Raw genomic sequence first — 21,652 nt, forward strand, 5'->3', positions numbered from 1 at the left:
AGCTCCTCACTGCTGGGCTTTAGTTACATTTATGGCATCATATGATCTTCAAAGAGGGGGCAATTATTTATTATCACCCACCCCTAATTCTTCAGTGATATGAAGCTGAAGTCAGATATTCACCAGATTCTTGTTCAAATTTTCCCGTTCCACCTTAAACGGAGCAGCAGTTACATTCTGGCGCTTCAGGCGTCAGAACTGCTGGACTATTTAAGGTGGAACAGGAAAGTTATCCAGCTAGCTACCGAGACATTAGCATGCTGTTAGTGATTTTTTATGCTTGTTATGAAGAAAAGAACCAAAATACACTGAAACGACATTAAACTAAGATAAAACAGTGGTTATCGTAATTTTTAACAGAGAAAATTCTCACATTTGTGTGTTTCTTTGGTCTCTTGTTCTCCATCTTGCCGGTTTTTCTTTTTCTTTTTTCCCATAACTCTCTGTTTGGAGTCTCTGAGAAACCCCCGTTTGGAGGGTCATGTAGCCCCAACACTTCGCCCTCCCCCTCTATCTCAAGAATCAGGACGCCCTACCCCTAGACGAGAACACGCAAAACAGAGGATTAGGGCTGAGTGGTAGGGGCGAGGGGTGAAATGGGTTTGGGCCTTAGTCAACTAAAATCGACAACCAAATTAGTTGGCAACTAATTTAATAGTCGTTTCGTTGGTGATGTCATCACGCGTGTTTCTCGCGCTCACTAGGAATGTTCAGACATCACCGCTAGTAGTTGATAAAAGCACAACGGCAGCCTCGAGAACAAAATCCTTAAAACTGTGAGAGCATTTCTCACTAAACTCCAACTCCAGATTGTCCAGTCTGATTGTGTGATCCAGGCTTGTACACAGCTTTTTGATCGGATACACAGATTCCGTGTTTCCGGAATTTTTTCCCATAGAGAATGAATGGGGTGAGAAACTGCATGACAATCTACTGTACTTCTGCGTGGCCTAAAGACACCATTTCGCATACACTATCTCAGGGCAGGCCCCCAAGCACGAATTCACTGTTGTTCTGACCCGCACTCACCTTTTTCTCTTTTCCATCCCTCGTTTCTCCCATAGACTCCCATTCATTTTTGTCACCACACAAAATCTATTACTTTTTTGCCCGACAGCCACGACACTACATGTCACAACTCAGGGCAGGTCCCCAAACTCTAATCCACAGCCACACTGACCCGCACTCCTCTATATGTCGTTTATTCATCCCTCGTTCCTCCCATAGAGTCCCATTCATTTTCGCCCTTACACAAACCACATTATTTCTTTTGCCCGACAGCCAACAAAGTACATGCCCTCACTTAGGGCAGGTGCTCAAGCTCTAATCCACAGCCACACTGACCTGCGCTCCTCTGTGTGTCGTTTTTTCATCCCTCACTCCTCCCATAGAGTCACATTCATTTTCTACCCCAAAAAAGCCTTCAAAAACTGGCACCATTTTCTTTAAGTGTTCGTTTTATGGTCTTGGGCAGCAAAACTAGCATAACTTCCTTTAAATGTCAGCATAATTCCCTTAAAACATTCATTTAATGGTCTCAAAACAGCAAAGCCCTGTAAATAAAACCAGCATAGTTGCTGTAACTGTTTGTTTAGTTGTCTGTCTGTTAATTTATGACAGAAAAACTAAATGTTTAAATATCTAAACCAGCTAGAGCTGGGCGATATGGCCAAAAATGTTATCACGATGAACAAAATTCATATCGTTCGATATCGATATCGTGTTTTAAACTATCCTTTATGTTCAGAACATGACGAACACTCGCCCAACAATGGAACATTTCACAGATCTGTCATGGGAGAGTGGGAGAAAGTGTCTGCTGAGCTGTTTTTACCAGCTGGAAAAGCACGGCTATTTTGTAATAGTCATAATTTAAGAAAGAAAACAGATTATTTTAGCTGGTGCCGAGCGCTCGGCTACCCCGCTACACATGACATCACAGTATTCAGACACCAGCTAGACGACTGGATTTCTCTATACTATCGTAGTAGTTTAAGGGGTGAACCGCAAAATATCAACACCAGACAAACAAAGTCCTCCTTTTAGGTACGTTTAAACTGAAAGCGGAGCTTTTGTGTTGTGTTTGATCTACAGTATCATCAGTTCTCCGTGCTGTGTGAGTGACGGAGCTGCTTCAAGTTAGCCAGCTGCTAAAAACAGCTAGCCTGGAAAGCTAGCGCTCTCCCGCTCTCCACTGCCTCACAGCTTCCTCAGTTTACTTTCGTTTAAATCAGGGCTGTAATTTACATGAACCCACTTCTTTCTTTCACTTTCGTTGCTTGGGAATGCACTAATACTGAAATATGACTGTCCGAGCGCTGTAACAGCGCTGTAGTTGTGAGGATTGTGAATGCATAACTCCGCGTTTCAGCCGTTGCTAAAGACTCATCTTCCTCGTGACCCCCTCCCTCTCTAATCATGTCGAAAAACTCGGAAGTGCGCCCTCTCCTGGCGACAGCAGAGCAGTGTCGCTTTCCTTGCAGTAGAAAACGCCACGAAGGCTTTCGCTGAACGTGGGAGTGTGAGAGTGCTGTATTATATCGAACATTTATCGAACATGTCGTATCGCTCTATCGAGGAAAAGTTATTTCGCGATAATTATCGTTATCGTTTTATCGCCCAGCCCTAAAACCAGCATAATTTACTTTAAATAAAACTACAGTTTCTAGGTATGTATATCTATGGCTACAGCAGTGTTAGCACAGCGTCAGCGTAACTTCCTCTAAACAGAACTAGTTTTACACTCCTAAAAAAGATGGTTCTTCAAGGGTTCTTCAGTAAAGGTACTGGTCCTGTTTAGAACCATTTCATGCTTAAGTAGTTCCTTGCATGGTGAAAGCATCACTCAGACTGATGGAGAATGTTTTGTATATGTGGTTCTATATAGAGACTTTTTGAAAAAGGTTCTATATAGCAGCAAAAAGTGTTGTTAAAACCTTGACACCATAACAGCCAAACCATTTTTTCGGTGCTATATAGAACCCTTTTCAAAAAGGTTCTACACAGAACTTTTTACAGCACATTCTCCATCTATCTGAGGAACGAGTTCACCATGCAAAGAACTATTTAGTCATGCAAATGGTACTTTGAGTGTTTGTGGTTCTATATAGAACCATTTTCTTTACTAAAGAACCCCTGAAGAACCAGCCTTCTCAAGAGTATATTTAGCACCAACAAGGGTTCTTCTATTTTTACAAAGTCAAGCATTTAATAATCACAGAACTGTTTTGGTGCTATATAGAACCCCTTTCAAAAAGGTTCTATATAGAACATAAGACAACACACTCCCCATCAATTTAATAACCATTTCACCATGCAAAGAACCCTTTAAGCATGCAAATGGTTCTTTGAATGTGCATGGTTCTACACAGACCATTTTTTTTCTCTAAAGAACCCTCAAAGAACTATATTTTCAAGCCTGTATATAGCACCAACAAGGGTTCTTCTATTATTACAATGTCAAGCTTTTAACAACTGCAGAACCCTTTTGGTGCTATATAGAACCCTTTTCAAAAAGGTTCTACACAGAACCTTTTACAGCACATTCTCCATCAATCTGAGGAACGAGTTCACCATGCAAAGAACTACTTAGTCAAGCAAATGGTTCTTTGAGTGTTTGTGGTTCTATATAGAACCATTTACCTTTACTAAAGAACCCCTGAAGAACCATCCTTACTGAGAACATATATAGCACCAACAAGGGTTCTTCTATTTTTACCAGCAACAACTGCAGAACCGTTTTGGTGCTATATAGAACCCTTATCAAAAAGCTTTTATACAGAACATAGACAGCACGTTCCACATCAATTTAAGAACAACTGTGCCATGCAAAGAACCATTTAAGCATGAAATGGTTCTTTGAGTGTTCATGGTTCTATACAGACCATTTCCTTTCTCTAAAGAACCCTCGAACAACTATATTTTCAAGTCTGTAAATAGCACCAACAAGGGTTCTTCTATTGTTACAACGTAAAGCTTTTAACAATCACAGAACCCTTTTCGGTACTATGTAGAACCCTTTTCAAAAAGGTTCTTTACAGAACCATAGACAAAACATTCTCCATCGACTCATGAACCACTTCACCATGCAAAGAACATTTAAGCATGTAATGGTTCTATATAGAACTCATGGTTCTAAACATTACTGTTCCCTTTACCCGTAAGGTACCACCTTTTTAAGTGGGTGTGTTTAATAGTAGCATGAAGGCAAAACTGCAACAGTTCTAGATCAGCCTGTTTGTATTTTAATAAATGTTCCCTTTAAATATTCATCTAATTTCCCCACAACAGCAAATCTGTTATCGTTTCTAAACTGGCGCCGTTTCCTTATAAAAGGCTCGTTAATCTCAGTCAGAATCAGAGTTTAAAGTAACCTGCTGCAGTACAGTAAACAGGTGTGTCACATACCTGCAGATAACCTTTACTGCTCTGTAAACTGGGCAGAGTTACGCATGTCGACCTACCAGGGTGACCTCACGAAGAGCTTCCTTTACAGTGGTGGTGATAGGAACCAGGTGTCGCCATGACTACAACACAAATATAGACATTTTATTTACTATCCAGAACCACCAGTGAACCTACATGAGTCTTCTGAGTTTATATGGAATGTTGATGATGGAAAATAGTGGAAAATCTGAAATAATAAGTTTTCTTTGGGGACTATATTCTCTGCATGTATCCCTCCACCATGAATGGAGTTTAAGTTCTCTAAACTATCATAAAACAGCGTCTCAGTCATCAGGCAGTGAATTCATAACCATTTCATGTAGGAACTTTCTGTGAGGGAGCTTTTAGAGGTGGACATCTGGTTCCTATCACCACCACTGTGAACAGTTCTGACTCGGTAAGTTTCACCAAACCACTCTGAATGACCGAGTTTGATGTAGCATGTAAACACGGTTAAAGTTTCAACACACACACACTCTTAAAAAAAGATTCTTCAAGGGTTCTTTAGTAAAGAAAATGGTTCTATACAGAACCATGAACACTCCAAGACCATGCTTACACCAAGAACCATGTTTAAGTCAAACATGGAGAACACATTATATACGGTTCTATATAGTATCTAAAATTATTCTTCTACTGTGATAAGCTTGACATCATAACGATAGCAGAACCCTTTTCGGTGCTATGTAGAACCCTTTTCAAAAGGGCTCTAGGTAGAACCATATACACCACATTCTCCATCAATCTGAAGAACGATTTCACCATGGAAAGCACCATTTAAGCATGCAAATGGTTCTTGAGTGTTCATGGTTTAGTACTGTCTTTACTAAAGAACCCTTCAAGAACCACCTTTATTAACAGTGTAGCATTTAAACCCGAGTCCTTACAGCCCACATATGCAAAAACAGCCTGTTATGAAATCTCTGTCTTTGTGATGTCATACATCCACCTATTCAGTCTAAGGGTCGGCGATATGGCGAATATATAATGTCATGATAATCTAAATATTGTCACAGTACATGATACGCATCACAATATTTATTTTTTCTGAGATTTCATAAGTTGGAACAGACAAAAAAGAACCTTCAGTGCCACACATAGAACAACAACAACAACAACAATTATTATTATTATTATTATTATTATTATTATTATTATAATAAACAACCTACAACTACAATGATTTTTATTAAATGTTTTACACACTGAACTGCACTAAATCCATAAAAACTACTGAAGATATACCCAATATACTCTGAAAAGTTTGTTGTGACATAATTTACCATGATAACAATAAAGGATCATCATACCGTCCACCCCGAATTCAGCCTACAGCCGTTAAGCCCCGCCCACAGTGAATCAGTACACAGCTTATTCATAACCATTTCATGTGAGGGGGCTTTCAGAGGTGGACGTCTGGTTCCCATCACCAGATCAGATCTGATGTGGTTTTACGCTGTCCAGACTGCTAAAAACCAATCTGGACACAATCTGGATAAGCCAAAAGTCAGATTTGATGTGGTTTACACTGTCTAGACCATTAAAAATCAATCTGGATACAATCTGGATATGCCAAAAATCATATCTAATGGGGTTTTTTGCTGTCTAGACTATCAAAAACCAATCTGGATATGCTAAAAGTCTGATTCAGTGTGGTTTTGTGCTGTATAGACCATCAAAAATCAATCTGGATACAATCTGAATACGCCAAAAATCTGATTCGGTGTGGTTTTGTGCTGTACAGACCATCAAAAATCAATCTGGATACAATCTGGATATGCCAAAAATCTGATTCAATGTGGTTTTGTGCTGTATAGACCATCAAAAATCAATCTGGATATGCCAAAAGTCTGATTCAGTGTGGTTTTGTGCTGTACAGACCATCAAAAATCAATCTGGATACAATCTGGAAATGCCAAAAGTCTGATTCAGTGTGGTTTTGTGCTGTACAGACCATCAAAAATCAATCTGGATATACCAAAAATCAGATCTGGGTCGGCAGTCTGAACAGGGCCTTAAAGGCACAGTATCAAAACCAGCCTGTTTAATTCTAAGAGAGGTTAGAAAACGGACCTGTTTACACAAACTCCAGTACACAGATGTCACAAGTGGACAATGAGACACAAAAGAAGTCCTCCCTGGCTCTGGAGACCCTCACAGCTTTGGGAAAGGGTTACAGAACGCTGGTCATCACTCATCAGTGACGAAATGTGGACATTAGTGGTGCTGATGTTGGAAGACTCCACTCCAACTCATCCCAAAGGTACTGGATGGGGCTCCATCACTGCTCCAGTGCTGGGGGGCTTTAAACCCCTCTGGCCCCATTCTATTGCTCAGTGCCTTTCTATGGGGGATTATACAGGCTGCGCGCGAAAGGCGCACCTTAAATCTTGTCTGGAGACTTCTGGACATGCACTGCATGATTAAGCATTCCGGATGAACGTTTCTGAAACAGCAGGGTGGGAAAAAGCGAGGCTCCTCGGTCGAATTTTCCGTTCCACCTTAAATGCTGCAGCCCACAATGTAACTGCTGCAGCATTTAAGGTGGAACGGAAAATTCAGAGAGCTCCGCCCTGCATACACACAGACTTTTCGGCCCTTTTACTCACAGTATCCCCGAGCAGGTGGTGCAGACGAACGAGCCCACCGTCATGTTGGCGTATGTGGGTCCTCTCTGCGCGCAGTCGAAGCAGCTCCTGTTGGGCGGCAGCGCCAGCATCTCCCGCAGGAGCTTCAGGTGCTGCTCCTCCTGCCGCCGCTTCGCAGCCATGGCTCGGCTCCGGGACGGGGTTCAGGGGGGCTCGGGAGGGGGCAGGAGGGCAGGTCAGGCTTCTACAGCCCCAGCACAGGGGGGCAGCGCGGGGGCAGAAGGGCTGGAGCCGCCAGGCACGGCCATAAACACGCTCTGCTTCTGGGAAAAACACACACACACACGGGCCTTTATGGAGCTGCTGGAGCTGCGCCTCTAGTGGACTGGAGAGGAATAAACCAGGAAAAAAACGGGAATCAACCAGGAATTAATGGATCAGGCCTGGATGACCACACTGAGTTACTGCAGCTGAAGGAGAATTCCACTGTTCTTTTCTAAGGAGACCCTAAGAGGACATCTTTTAAAAAAAGGTGTGGCCTCAAATTAATATACTGAAGCACAATATACTATATTGAGGCCACAAATTACTATATTGAACTCACAAATTACTGCACTGAGGCCACAAATTAATAAATTGAGGCCATGAATTACTATGTTAAGGCCACAAGTTACTATATTGAAGCTACAAGTTCCTATATTGAGCTCACAAATTTCTACATTGAGGCCACGGATTACTATATTGAGGCCACAAATTGTTCTATTGAAGCCACACATTACTACATTGAGCTCACAAATCACTATATTGTGCCCACAAATTATTATATCGAAGCCACGACTTACTATATTGAGGCCACAAATCACTATATTGCGCCCACAAATTATTATATTGAAGCCACGACTTACTATATTGAGGCCACAAATTACTATATTGAGGCCACAAATTATTACATTGAGGCCATGAATTACTATATTGAGGCCACAAATCACTATATTGTGCCCACAAATTATTATATCGAAGCCACGACTTACTATATTGAGGCCACAAATCACTATATTGAGGCCACAAATTACTGTATTGAAGCTATGACTTACTATATTGAGACCACAAATTACTATATTGAGGCAACAAATTATTACATTGAGGCCACGAAATTACTATATTGAAGCTATGACTTACTATATTGTGGCCACAAATTACTTCTTACTTCTTATTACAACTTAAGTTGTGGCCTTGATGTATTAATTCATGTCATCTTAGGGTCTCCATATTGTTCATAATTCAGTCGTTGCGATAAAAACAAGATGAGATGTAAACAGAGAGATTCAGAGTGGTTTGGTGTGAAATGGTTCAGATGTCTTTACAGTGGTGGTGATAGGAACCAGGGGTCGCCATGACTACAACACAAATATAGACATTTTATTTACTATCCAGAACCACCAAAGAAGTATCTCCAAAATGGCAACTTTACAGGAGAGGGCGAAGCGTTCTTAACTCCTAATGTGAGTTACTGTAAAGATGTTATTCCTGTTTTGGAGCATTTTAATGGTCATGACATTTTCAGTCAATGTGAAGGGAAGCTGCTGTGCTCAAATGTAGAAAAATGAAAATCAGAAGAAATGGAGTTATTATGGACTATAATGTAGTTAGTTCTGGACAGTGAGGATATGCTGGTCTATGCTGGCTTTTCTAGTAAGCTAATACAGCTAATAGGTAATGGAAGTCTATATATGATCCTTTTTGTGTGACATAGACCTCCATTATATTAGCCTCAAGAACACACTGCAAACATAAAGAAGCAAACCTCAGACAGCAAATGTGTCCCGACTGACTAACTCAGAGGAGAGAAATATTCTAAATGAATCTCCTCCTGATCTCAGGTTCTTCTCCTGGACACAGTTCAGTCCAGTTTGAGATCAGAGTGAGACTGAAACTGTTTTCTCCTGTTTCTGAAATTCGGCTCCTGAGAAATAAAACTCAGATTTTCTCACTTTGATCAAAACATTGTCACACATATGGATTAACTCTTTAGTGTCTGACTCGTCTCAGCCCAGTCTGAGCCGAGTAATATCTCTGTAAGAAAAGTGTGAGATCTCATTGTTTCCTACATAAATAGCTCTGTTCTAGATCACAGAACTCTGTCAGTGCAGAAGGAGAACTCAAACTTTTCCCATTCATCACCAGAACTTCTCACAGTGAAATGCTGTTGTTGATCTCCTCTTTTCTCCCAACAGGGGTTTGGGAGAGACAGTTCAGAGACCAGTGATCCTTCATTAATATAATATTGAGATCTGCTTTATTTCTCTGAGACAAACGTAGCCTCCACCGGTGGTTCCAAAACGCACTTCGTCATATTCTTCATAACTTTCATATTTCATAAGCTTCATTCTAAAGGTGGGGGTCGTATGAGAGCTGTAACTGTCTTCTTTCCAGTCAAATAGATGGGTGATGTCATTTTAAACCCTTATAATAAAAGAAGCTGAACTCATTTTTTTTGTCTACTAAAATTCGACCCATTTTTCCGCAAATCTGGGCTATAAACTATAAACAGACGGCGTCTCTTCAGTGATCTGCTCTGTAAACATTATTTTTAAAAAATAATACAAAGAGCGTCTAAGATTTTTGGCTTTCAGCAGTAAATTGTAAGTATATAGCGACATGTGTGATCATAAAACACATGTTCTGTTAATTTGAGGGGAGCTTTTACAAAAAATAAATAAATAAAATAAAAATTTACATTTATTTCATGCAGTTACTGAATAATTTGCCTTACGATTTGGTCAAGTAAATTCAGATGGACAAACCAAAATACACCCCGGTCAATAAGAGCTTAAGAAAGAAATTCTGTCCTCTGATAAATCTGAGTTTTTCAGTTACCTTTCATGTAGAAGTAAAGCCAGTCTAAACGTCTGAGATTAAAAAGATAAACGAGCGCGTCAGTCCAAGTTCCTAGCACATTCAGCATCTGTCAGTGTGGGAAGTGAGTTTGTATGGTTCTGTTGTTCTCAGGGTCTTAAATAAACTGCTGAAGCTCCAAAGCACAGCAGTGCAGGTACTGAGAGCAGCAGAGCTTTACTCTTTAGAGGGAGACTCCAGGCAAAATAAAAACCATATCCATCCCTACACACTTAAAAAAGATGGTTCTTCGAGGGTTCTTTAGTAAAGAAATTGGTTTTATATAGAACCGTGAACACTCAAAGAACCCCTTGCATGGTTAAAGGGTTGTTTGCATGGTGAAATTCATATTGATGGAGAATGTGTTGTCGATGGTTCTGTATAGAACCTTTTTCAAAACGGGGTTCTTCTACTGTAACAAGCTTGTATCGTAACAATAGCAGAATCCTTTTCGAAAAAAGGTTCTATACAGAACCATCAACAACACATTCTCCATCAATATGAAGAACCATTTCACCATGCAAAGAACCCTTTAATCACGCAAAGGGTTCTTTGAGTGTTCACGGTTCTATATAGAACTGTTTTCTTTACTAAAGAACCCTTGAAGAACCATTGTCTTTAAAAGTCTACAGTGGTGCTTGAAAGTTTGTGAACCCTTTAGAATTTTCTATATTTCTGCATAAATTTGACCTAAAACTTCATCGGATTTTCACACAAGTCCAGATAAAGAGAACCAAATTAAACAAGTGACACAGAAATATTAGACTTTGTCAATTATATATTGAGGAAAATGATCCAGTATTGAAAATCTGATGATGTTTTAGGTCAAATTTAAGCACAACTATATAAAATAATATCTAAAGGGTTCATAAACTTTAGCCCACTGAACATCTGTTGTAAACGTGCCTATTTGCTTCCCTCAGCGGTGCTGCAGCAGCTTCTACAGTGAGATTTTCCAGTTTGAAGACTGAAACTGATGTATGTTGAAAGTGTGTGGAACCTTGAAAGACTACAACTTCTTCGTGGCAGCTAAAATTTTGGGAGTCGTGAAATAATCTGAATCTCAAATGCTACGAAGCAGAATATCTTATCACAGCCGTAGAACTGTCTTCATCATTACAGTGGAGAGAACTGACTGTGCAAAACAACAGAAATAACTCATCTGATCAGGCACTGAAAGATGAAGTGCTAAAGTCAGCAAGGTAGCGACCTCAGCTGCCTCAGTTTGGCTCATTTTCTCCTGCTGAGACGATAAAAACTCGTCTCTGGCTGAATAAAGACAATCAAATACTGTTTTTGGTTTGACAGTCGAGGTACGAGTTACTTATTAGCCTGTAGCTCAGGGTAAGGGTCATTCTATAGAAATGTCTGTTTTTGTGTCCCTAGTGTTTACAGATATATTACACTTAAAAACATGTTAGGGCTACAATTTTTATACATTTTCAAATAAAACAATAAGTCATTTTAACAATTTCACCTTCTTGATCCATCAATTTAGCAATATTGGTTCTTAAGTCAATTATCTAGAATTCCAAGCACCACAGAAGAGCTCGTCCCCACAGTCATGTGTGAAGGCTGAGGACATATTTTGAAGAAAAAAATGTTTTTCTGCAATTTTAACTGCAATAATCTATACATGAGTATGAAATATATTATTTAAATGACAAAGAAAACAAATGACAAATAAATATTATAAAATATATAATGAAAGTTGTCCCCAGGAGTCGTGTCACTGGTGTTACTGTGTAACAAAAATCTCTTATTTTGAAATAAAAGTCACACTGATGACATCACTCGACTTCCTTTTACCTGTTTTCTGAGGATCTATGAAGAAAAGCTCATGGTGAGTCCACTGAGTCTTTCAGTTATCAGAGATTTTCTCATTTAGCTCATGATTTCATATGAAGCTTTTAGCTGAAGTCACTGGAGTGACCGACTTTATTCTGAGGTCATTGTGAAAAAATAGAATATAAATGGATTAAATTCCATATTTTAGTGGATATTCCATGATTGACTACATGTGGTTTGATGTTCTGTAGCAGTTATTTTGTAAAACACATTGTTCATTAAAAATGTCTCTGGTGTTCCTTTATTATGTGGAACACCAGTGAGGATCAGTAACACCAGTGACTCCCATGGACAGATAGAGAAGTGGACGTTTCTGTAGAATGACCCGTAACTTATTGATTAGCATGTAGCTCAGTGGCTAGGCTAGCAGTCAGGATTGGTTGACAACACAGCGATTCCCATTGGTCGTATGATGCAACTCCATAGTGCATGCTGGGTACTGTAGTGAGAGAACACTCACAAACAAAAACAAGATAAAAATGCCACAAATAGCATTTGGACTCTAGTTCTAGTCCAGAGTGCCTCATTATGAACCTGTAGCAGAGCTTTAGGTTCTGCTTTCCATCTCCTTAAACTGATGTTTTGGGCAGTGTAAGAACAGAAGAAGCTTCTCTTGTAATAACAGCTCCTGTATTTTTAAATCTTTGCTGTCATTCTTCAAAAATAACATTCAAGTCATTTTCATTGCATTTAAAAATAAATAAACATTCACCAAATCACACAAAGTACAATGATTTAAGAACAAAAATATTGTTTTTTTTAAGAATGAGTCTTCAGACACATGATTCAAAATAAAAGACTAAATATAAACAACTTCAGCTTCAAGTCTTTAGCACGATAAAGACCTTAATAAAAATGTTTTTTTGGCATTAATAAAGCAGCATGTTGCAGCCACTTTGACACAATAACAGAAACTCTCAGTAGAAACTAACAGTCCAAATAAAAAACGCTGTCATAACCATTTCCATTAGAATTAACTGCAGCAGCTGCTTTTGTTGACCGTCTGATCCATTACTGAGGTAATGCTTGGTCAGCTCCAGTAGGGGGCAGGGTTATTTAGCCTTCGCTCGCTTTGTGGAGGTGGAAACGACAGCATCTGCAGACTGAACACAGCAAGACAATTTCAGTGTCATTCATTATGACGCAGTGACGATAAACTTTACAATAAAAAATAGAAACTCTAAAGAGCTCATGCCTTTATTTTTTTCTTGAGGTCCACTTATGATGTGTTTGGTTTTATGTACCAAAAATATGTCCTAATTTACTTTTACATGCACTTTTCCCCACTTCTCTTCATCCTTTAGCATTAAACAGGCTGTTTTTGTTTCAGTACCTCTGAGACCAATATGTATAAATAACCTTCTGATATAAATTAATGACTGCTCTGATTGTTTGCCCTGAATGGGCGGAGCAAAACTGATGAAGCCTGAATAGGTGGAGCTAAACTGCTGAAGCCTGAATGGGTGGAGCTAAACTGCTGTAGCTGAATGGGAGGAGCTAAACTGCTGTAGCTGAATGGGTGGAGCTAAACTGCTGTAGCTGAATGGTGGGGCTAAACTGCTGTAGCTGAATGGTGGGGCTAAACCGCTGTAGACTGAATGGGTAGGGCTAAACTGCTGTAGGCTGAATGGGTGGGGCTAAACCGCAAAAGGAGAATGGGCGGGGCTAAACTGCTATAGGCTGAATGGGTGGGGCTAAACTGCTGTAGACTGAATGGGTGGGGCTAAACTGCTGTAGCTGAATGGGAGGGCTAAACTGTTGTAGACTGAATGGGTGGGGCTAAACTGCTGTAGACTGAATGGGTGGGGCTAAACTGCTGTAGGAGAATGGGCGGGGCTAAACTGCTATAGGCTGAATGGGTGGGGCTAAACTGCTGTAGACTGAATGGGTGGGGTTAAACTGCTGTAGGCTGAATGGTGGAGCTAAACTGCTGTAGGCTGAATGGGTGGGGCTAAACCGCAAAAGGAGAATGGGCGTGGCTAAACTGTTTCCACATATGGACTGTATTCCCTGGGAAGTGAACTTTAACAACTTTTACATACTACATCTTTTTTCTTTTCCCCTGACAGAGATCCTGTAAAACAGGAGTGTCCAGTCTTATTCACAAAGGGCTCTCTGCAGATAAGACTGGACACCCGTACTTAAAAATGTCTAATTATTTTTATTTTGTTACCCGTCTTTTCCTTGTGACTCGAAAGAATTCATCCAGTCGTGACTGTCTGGTTCTTCCCTCTTTCTCCTCATCCTCCCTCTGTTTCCTCCGCTTACTGAGAGTCTGCCGAAACTTCTCCATCCGCCCTCGAACCCTCTCCTCCCTGAAAGAGGAACCTAGAGGTTATTCTACTGATGAAGCATCTGCTGTAAGAATCAGTTCAGAAACACTTCCCATTTATAAGACCATTCGAATCGAGGATCTTTCCCTTTGAAATTAACTAGGCCTCCTGGCTTTTATTCCCCTTGGGTTACTATAATTATTCCTGTAATCAAATAATCAATCAACTTACTATACGATGGTAGTGCAGGTGCAGCAAAACAGTAGAAGTCTTATCTACCGTGTATTACAATCTGTCAGAATGACACTATAAGTCATTACAGATCACTTTTTAAATGAAACAGTAGAAGCCTACACTTCCTGTAGTGTATTACAGTCTGTCAGAATGACTGTGTGGATCATATGAACATTATAGAACTTTTTAAATTAAACACTAGAAGCCGTATCGCCCCCTACACTTCCTGTAGTGTATTACAGTCTGTCAGAGTGGCTGTGTGGATCATATGAACATTATAGAGGCTTTTTAAATGAAACAGTAGAAGCCATATCGCCCCCTACACTTCCTGTAGTGTATTACAGTCTGTCAAAATGATTGTGTGGATCATATGAACATTATAGAGGCTTTTTAAATGAAACAGTAGAAGCCATATCGCCCCCTACACTTCCTGCTTTATTAGATTTCAGGTTCACGTTAGAACAAATACTTACTTCACATGTTTCTCCACACACAAGAACTTCACCAGTCCCTCCTCGTCCGGGTCGCTCCAGCTCAGCTTTGGGGGGTCAGTCTGGGGCACCTCCAAAAACAGCCTGCGGGCAGCCTTGAACTGCCAGCCTAAAGGAACAGGGTGCGTCTGGAAAAGAGAGCATGATTTTAGACCAAAACAGAGTATTTAAAGAGCCAAAATCCTATACTTTACTTGTAATTTATTTTGCTCTCTGATGTCCTCTCTATGTGGACATCAGGGACATTTATGTGGTTCCATCCTCCCTTTATCTCATAGAATTAAACAGGCTGTTGTAATTGGACCCTGCTCTGATTGGCTGTCCTGTATTGTGCCTCATTTAAAAAGCATTCTGGACTGAAACACTCAGTGTTGAAATCTCAGTGTGAACGGTCAGAGCTGAACTGCTGTAGGGTGAGTGGGCAGGGTCAGTCGACTGTAGGCTGAATAGATGGAGTAGATGAATATATGTAAATGTGTTTTAAAAAACAGTATAAACAGGCTGCTTTGGCAGGTCATTGTCCTTATACAGACTGTATGTACAGTGGAGCAAACGGTACTTTCTGAAACCTTTACAGTGCTTACAGACTACAACAAACTCTATTATTTAAAAATGAGGGAAAAAGGTGTTTTTCCTGATATGGGCCCTTTAAAGCAATTCTTCATAGCTGAGGAAAAGCCAAAAAATCTGTGTTCCTTATAACTACTTCACTTTATACCTAGGAGCTACTCAATGTAATGTAAATGTATAGATTCCTGCCAAGATAAGCGGCTCTCTTACGACTGTTATACACCAGGATGTATATCCAGAGTCCCGTCTTTGCAATGTCATTTCTTCTGACTGTCAGCTGGTGCCATTCGGGAGGTTTGGTAATACTGGAGTTTGTGAAATGCAATAGTATTTCTACAGTTGCAGTCTGGAACACTTTAAGGCTGCATATCATAAAACCAAGAGTCTGAGTCAGATACCTTTCTGTTGATGTTCTGCATCACGTGCTCTATGGTGCGGTGCTGCTGGATCAGCTTCAGCGCTCGGCTCGGGCCCAGACCCGTTATTTTATCACAGTAATCACAGCCCAGTAATATACACAGGTCAACAAACTGAAACACAAATTAGGAAACATTTCTATAAAGTTATTCATCCACATTTAAACAAGATTTTCTATAATGAAATAAGTACAACACTGTCAGTGCTGTTTGACTGAGAATGAGCTGAAACTGAACAGTAAAGGGAACAGAATTTACCTCTTCCTGTGTCAGCTGTAGAGCTTCCAGTAGCTTTGGCAAGGAGTACTCAGTGACCTCACTGCAAATTTGAGAATCAGAGAATTTATTAAATTCACATTTATGTCAGTCAGGCTTGACATAGTACTGCAGTCAGAGGCTGAATGAACTGAGAAAGAATTTGGGCGTCAGAAAAAAAATTCCACAGAACCCTCAACAGCCAAATCTACTCTCAGCTGTTTGAGTGTTCAGTGCGTCACTCTTTCCCTTTATTCCAGCTTCCACTCTTTTCAGGAGACTCACTTGCAGCTCCTCAAAGAATCTGCAGACACACCTCCAAAGTTCAGTCTTAGAAGCTGGTTGATAATTTTCTGAAGTGATCAAACACATTCAGTGGTGTTGAGGTCTGGACTCTGGGGTGGTCAGTCCATCGTTCAGCTTCTTTCTTTGATGTGTCCGTCTCCTTTTCTCAGTGAGGTTCTTCTTGATCAGCTACACATCCTTTCAGACCCACAGCGCTGAGTCGTCTTCTCACAGTGGAAGGATGGACAGAAACACCTGTGGATGTTTTCAGATCTGAAGCAGCTTGATTTTCTCCTCTCTCTCAGAGATGAAAGCTTTAAGTGCTGTTTATCTGATGGGGGCAGTTTTGGGGTCTACCAGGTCTTCCAGGTGGTTGTTAGGAGCCACATTTTCTCTGTGGCTTTTAATCAGTTTTTGAGCTCCAATGTTGGAAATCCCTGTTTATTTTCCCTCTGTATAGAGTAACTAGCATCCTGCTTGTTCCTCACCTGTCTCTCTTTGCATTGAGTTGGCGAAGCAGGACGGTTCCTCCAAACGCCAGTGTGTCCATGTCCTCTGAGGCCACAGCATCGACTACACCGCTTCTAACCAGGTGTGCACACAGCGCCTCCCCGTCTCCCGGAGCCTGGCAGGAGGAGCAGTGTGAAAGGCTATGAACTCTTTGGTCAGAGTGAGAGAGCTTAATGGATCATAAGGAATTTAAATTGAGTTAATAAAGGTGTAATTACCATGACATAGGGCACACCCATGAGCTCCAAGAGACGGAGGAATTCCTGAGTTTTGGTGGACACTAGAGGAAAGAGTGAAAATGGAACTTATGGAACCAAAATACCAAAATCATGCTGTAATTTTTTATGATTTTTTTTCTACCTTGTAGTTCATTGGCACAAGTGGAGAAATTGTGTAAAGTTCTGTTAAGACTTCTCAGCTTTACTGGATGAAAGCTTGGTCAATGCAACCTTTGAGTAAAACTTGCATCATTCCTATTGGCTCTTGGTGGCATATTGGGCGTGTCTTTCCACCTTGTTTAACCTACCATCTCTGTGTTGTCACTCTCCCCAGCCTACCTTCCCTTGGGCGCTTACTTATGTTCTAAATTTTTGAAGCTCATCTAATCTCAGTCAGTGCTGACTGCAAATCAGTGCTGAGTTGAGCTGCCATGACCCCACCTGCTGACTGTGGTTCTGAACACTTCAGACCACTTCTGCATTCTGGGCTGAACTGTCAGTATGGGGCGAGATGGTCCAGAGCAGTATTAAGTTAAACTGTTTAAGGCATTCTTGCCAAAAATGTTCTGCCATTCAGCATAAATTTGTTAAAATTAAAGCCTAGTTTAGCTTTTAATCGAAGAAACTAGAGTTGTGTAAAGGCAGTAAATATATGTTAGAATTACTTAACTGTACTGAGTTAGTACCATTATTCCATAAGTCCAAAATACTCAATCATTTTAAGATCAAAGGAGTGATTTACTCAATTTACTTAGGTGTATACAACAATAAACAAAGGTGTTGTTCATACTCAGTTCAGGGCATTACTCATGGTCAAATGATTTAAGTAAACTAAACTTAAATGGTTTCCTTAAACCATTTAAGTTCACTGAACTCATTAGTTTTCACAGTGTACCTGTGTTGGAGCGATGTGAGCTGCTCCAGCCTGCAGTCTGTGCTCTTTTCTCCAGCTGATGGGACAAAACAGTAAAAATATCTCATCCCTGATGTTTATGTGTGATGTCTGTGAGGTTTTATATGTAATTCTTTTTTTTGTGACAATTTCCATCCTCTCTTAAAATTAAACCAGCTGCTTTTGTTACTGTGCCTTTAAGACTGATATGTAAATGAGCTCTGCCCTGATTGGCTCTCCTTTACTGTGCCTTATTCCAAAAGCAGTCTGAGTTGAAACACTCAAAATCAGCATGAATGGGTGGAGCTAAATGGCAGATGTGGATTTAGACTTCTCGTTATTTTTTAACATTTTGGCATTATAAGGCTGTGAGGCTGTTTATCTACCGTCTCCTGAATCGTGAGAAAAGGATAAACCTTAAAAAAGCACCTCAAATTTATCTTCTAGTGTTACATGGTCAATAACTCAGTCTATGGACTAACAAACTTTAATCTGATTATAAATATGATTCTCACCACTGCGCTCTTCTGACTGGGAGGCTTCCCATCGAACACAAAGACCGGCTTGATGTCGTGCTCCAGGAACGTGAGGGTGCGGTAGAACAGGCCGAGGTGAGGGCTGTGGGACAACAGGAGTTATTACGCCTCAAGTACAAACATACTATACGTTATAATGATGTTATATAACTATATTACATTGCTATTCATTACCTTATATACACACTTTAAAAAGATGGTTCTTCAAGGGTTCTTTAGTAAAGAAAATGGTTCGTAATTAAGCATTATGAAAGCATTATTCAGATTGCTAGTAAATGTGCTGTAAATGATTCTATATAGAACCTTTTTGAAAACGGGTTCTATCTAGCACCAAAAAGCTTCTATTGTAACAAGCTTGACATCATAACTAAATAACAATTTGGTGCTATACAGAACTGGTTCTATATAGAACCATCTACAGCACATTCTCCATCAATCTGAAGAACCCTTTTATGATGCAAATAACCCTTTAATCATGCAAAGGGCTCTTTGAGTGTTCATGGTTCTATATAGAACCATTTTCTTTACTAAAGAACCCTTGAAGAACCATCTTTTTTATCAGTGAAGTTTAGGGATCATACATGGGCCTAAACGTTCAGAGTCAGTTTTGTCTACTATGAAGCATTTTACACCAAACCACTCTGAATGACTTTAACATCTCAACGATTGAATTAATTCACAGTAATTTTAAAAAAACTGGTGGAATTCCTCTTTCAGCCCTTTAAATCTGTATCTGACCTGAGCTGCAGCCTGGGCACAGCTGAACGAAACTGGTTCAGAACAATTGAGGTATCGAGTGCGATCACTTTTCCTAGAAAACAAACAACAAAACACAGAGATTAATAAAAGTATGCAGTATTTGTCCGTCTGAGGGACACAAAGCATGCTTTACATCTGTTTAACACCAGAATAAGGTTAAACCACACTGACATGTAGCTGGTTACAAGGGAACTCCACTTTTTTCCCCACATAATTAAACGGTTAAGAAGTAAACAAAGTCAGAACAGTTCTCCTGAGTCAGATCTGTTCACAGTGGTGGTGATAGGAACCAGACGTCCACCTCTAAAAGCTCCCTCACAGAAAGTTCCTACATGAAATGGTTATGAATTCACTGCCTGATGACTGAGACACTGTTTTATGATAGTTTTGAGAGGATTTTGGCTTTAAAATCCATTCATGGTGGAGGGAGACATGCAGAGAAAATAGTCCCCAAAGAAAACTTACTATTTCAGATTTTCCACTATTTTCCATCATCAACATTCCATATAAACTCAGAAGACTCGTGTAGGTTCACTGGTGGTTCTGGATAGTAAATAAAATGTCTATATGTGTGTTGTAGTCATGGCGACCCCTGGTTCCTATCACCACCACTGTAAAGACATCTGAACCACTTCACACCAAACCACTCTGAATCAGTTCTGGATGAATTTTGATGGGTGGAATTCCCCTTTCACTTGACTTAAATGCCAGATTAAGAACTGATGCCCTCAAAACCTTTATGAAATGTATTCCCCCTTTTTTCAACCTTAAAACCTATTATCCAGGCACTAACTCATCTAAATAAACACCCCGAAAAGTAAACAGACCAGCTGGCTCACTGAGCCAGTCCAGCCGCGGCTCCTGTTGTTAATGCTGGCTTGCGGCGCTCAGGCTAGGCTAAGCTAAGCTAAGCTAAGCTAAGCTATCTCCCTATTTAACAGACCTTACCGCTGTAATCTCCGATCTCTTTGTAGGACACCGAGCCCGGGGCGTCGCCGCGGATTAAATCTGCCAGTTTAGTGATTCCCATTCTGCATGATTAGCTTTAAAACCCTTAATTCAGCTGGAGCTGAAACCTTCGGCGGGCTGCAGCGTTTCGTAAATGAGGGGAATGTCCCTGTTCGCGCTCCGTTCGGCGTGGAGCAGCGAGGGAACGGGTTTGAAAGCGGGGCTGCAGAAATGTGAGCTTGGATTAATTTGGCTAAAACGCTAATTAGTTCAATTTAGAAACCCCCTACAGGCTGTAAGACCACCCGGACGGGCTTATTTGACTCTTCAAGATGGAGCAGGGGCTGGAAATGTCAGCTATGATTCCCGCTCTGCAGGAGTTGGCGAGGTAAATACAGTGTTTACATCCACAGAGTCGGACAAGACTTATATATAACACATATACACCGGTCAGGCATGACATTATGAGCACCTCCTTGTTTCTACGCTCATTGTCCATTTTATCAGCTCCACTTACTATATAGGTGCACTTTGTAGTTCTACAGTTACAGACTGTAGTCCATCTGTTTCTCTGATACTTTGTTAGCCCCCTTTTACCCTGTTCTTCAGTGGACAGGACCCCCATGGACCCTCACAGAGCAGGTACTATTTGGGTGGTGGATCATTCTCAGCACTGCAGAAACACTGACGTGGTGGTGGTGTGTTAGTGTGTGTTGCGCTGGTGCGAGTGGATCAGACACAGCAGTGCTGCTGGAGTTTTCAAACACTGTGTCCACTCACTGTCCACTCTATTAGACACTCCTACCTTGTCGGTCCACCTTGTAGATCATCTGCTGCTGCACAGTTTGTGTTGGTCATCCTCTAGTCCTTCATCAGTGGTCACAGGACGCTGCCCACAGGATGCTGTTGGCTGGATATTTTTGGTTCTCAGTCCAGCAGCGACACTGCGGTGTTTAAAAACTCCAGCAGCACTGCTGTGTCTGATCCACTCAGACCAGCGCAACACACACTAACACACCACCACCACGTCAGTGTTACTGCAGTGCTGAGAATGATCCACCACCCAAATAGTACCTGCTCTGTGAGGGTCCATGAGGGTCCTGACCACTGAAGAACAAGGTAAAAAGTATGCAGAGAAACAGATGGACTACAGTCTGCAATTCTAGAGCTACAGAGTGAAACTATATAGTCAGTGGAGCTGATAAAATGGACAATGAGTGTAGAAATGAGCTGGTTTTAATATTATGGCTGATCGGTGTATATATGGGCAGAAGTTCTTATTCAGCAGCTTCTTAATTGACTTTCTCGTTCCACCTTAAATGGTGCAGTTCTGAGCCGTTCATTCTGAGTACATTCTGTTGCCTGTGGTTGCCCCAATTAAGGTGGAATGAAAAATTCAAACAAGCAGCTGACATATAAGAAATAAAAAGCTAACTACACCTTCTCCTCGGTGTGTGGCTCCACTGTACAGTGTCTGCATCCACTGTG

The 21,652-nt window shown here is 40.7% G+C and overlaps 3 protein-coding genes across 4 annotated transcripts in view; 1 reads left to right on the forward strand and 2 right to left on the reverse strand.

Moving 5' to 3' along the window:
- agfg1b (ArfGAP with FG repeats 1b) overlaps positions 1-7,353 on the reverse strand; it is a 30,494-nt gene extending 23,141 nt beyond the window's left edge. For both annotated transcript variants that reach the window (XM_036556366.1, XM_036556365.1), the window contains exon 1: positions 7,056-7,353. In XM_036556366.1, the coding sequence (XP_036412259.1) occupies positions 7,056-7,216 (161 nt within the window). In that variant the 5' untranslated portion in view covers positions 7,217-7,353. The remainder of the gene's footprint in view (positions 1-7,055) is intronic.
- A 5,217-nt stretch (positions 7,354-12,570) lies between these two features.
- On the reverse strand, positions 12,571-20,294 carry zgc:110269 (probable flap endonuclease 1 homolog). The gene is made up of 11 exons (XM_036556302.1): positions 20,165-20,294; positions 19,196-19,268; positions 18,437-18,539; positions 17,925-17,979; positions 17,030-17,091; positions 16,790-16,926; positions 16,020-16,080; positions 15,744-15,875; positions 14,758-14,903; positions 13,951-14,092; positions 12,571-12,880 (listed from the first exon to the last, which is right to left on the reverse strand). Exons 1-11 carry the CDS (start codon positions 20,244-20,246, stop codon positions 12,830-12,832), a joined length of 1,044 nt encoding a protein of 347 aa, XP_036412195.1. The 5' UTR covers positions 20,247-20,294; the 3' UTR covers positions 12,571-12,829.
- A 10-nt stretch (positions 20,295-20,304) lies between these two features.
- The window catches only part of atr (ATR serine/threonine kinase), a 59,637-nt gene continuing 58,289 nt past the window's right edge, over positions 20,305-21,652 (forward strand). Inside the window, 1 exon segment of the mRNA XM_036556301.1 lies at positions 20,305-20,552. Coding sequence (XP_036412194.1) covers positions 20,497-20,552 — 56 coding nt within the window. The 5' untranslated portion in view covers positions 20,305-20,496.

This window comes from Colossoma macropomum, unplaced genomic scaffold (genome assembly GCF_904425465.1).
Source record: "Colossoma macropomum unplaced genomic scaffold, Colossoma_macropomum, whole genome shotgun sequence".
NCBI lineage: Eukaryota > Metazoa > Chordata > Actinopteri > Characiformes > Serrasalmidae > Colossoma > Colossoma macropomum.

What these genes read in the sequence shown, in the direction of transcription:
- zgc:110269 (XM_036556302.1), bottom strand. Translation starts at nt 20,246, where the DNA reads ATGGGAATCACTAAACTGGCAGATTTAATCCGCGGCGACGCCCCGGGC. An exon ending in AGAGATCGGAGATTACAGCG is followed by an intron (nt 19,269 to 20,164) that starts GTAAGGTCTGTT and finishes TTTGTTTTCTAG; the next exon opens with GAAAAGTGATCGCACTCGAT. An exon ending in TACAGCTGACACAGGAAGAG is followed by an intron (nt 15,876 to 16,019) that starts GTAAATTCTGTT and finishes TTTGTGTTTCAG; the next exon opens with TTTGTTGACCTGTGTATATT.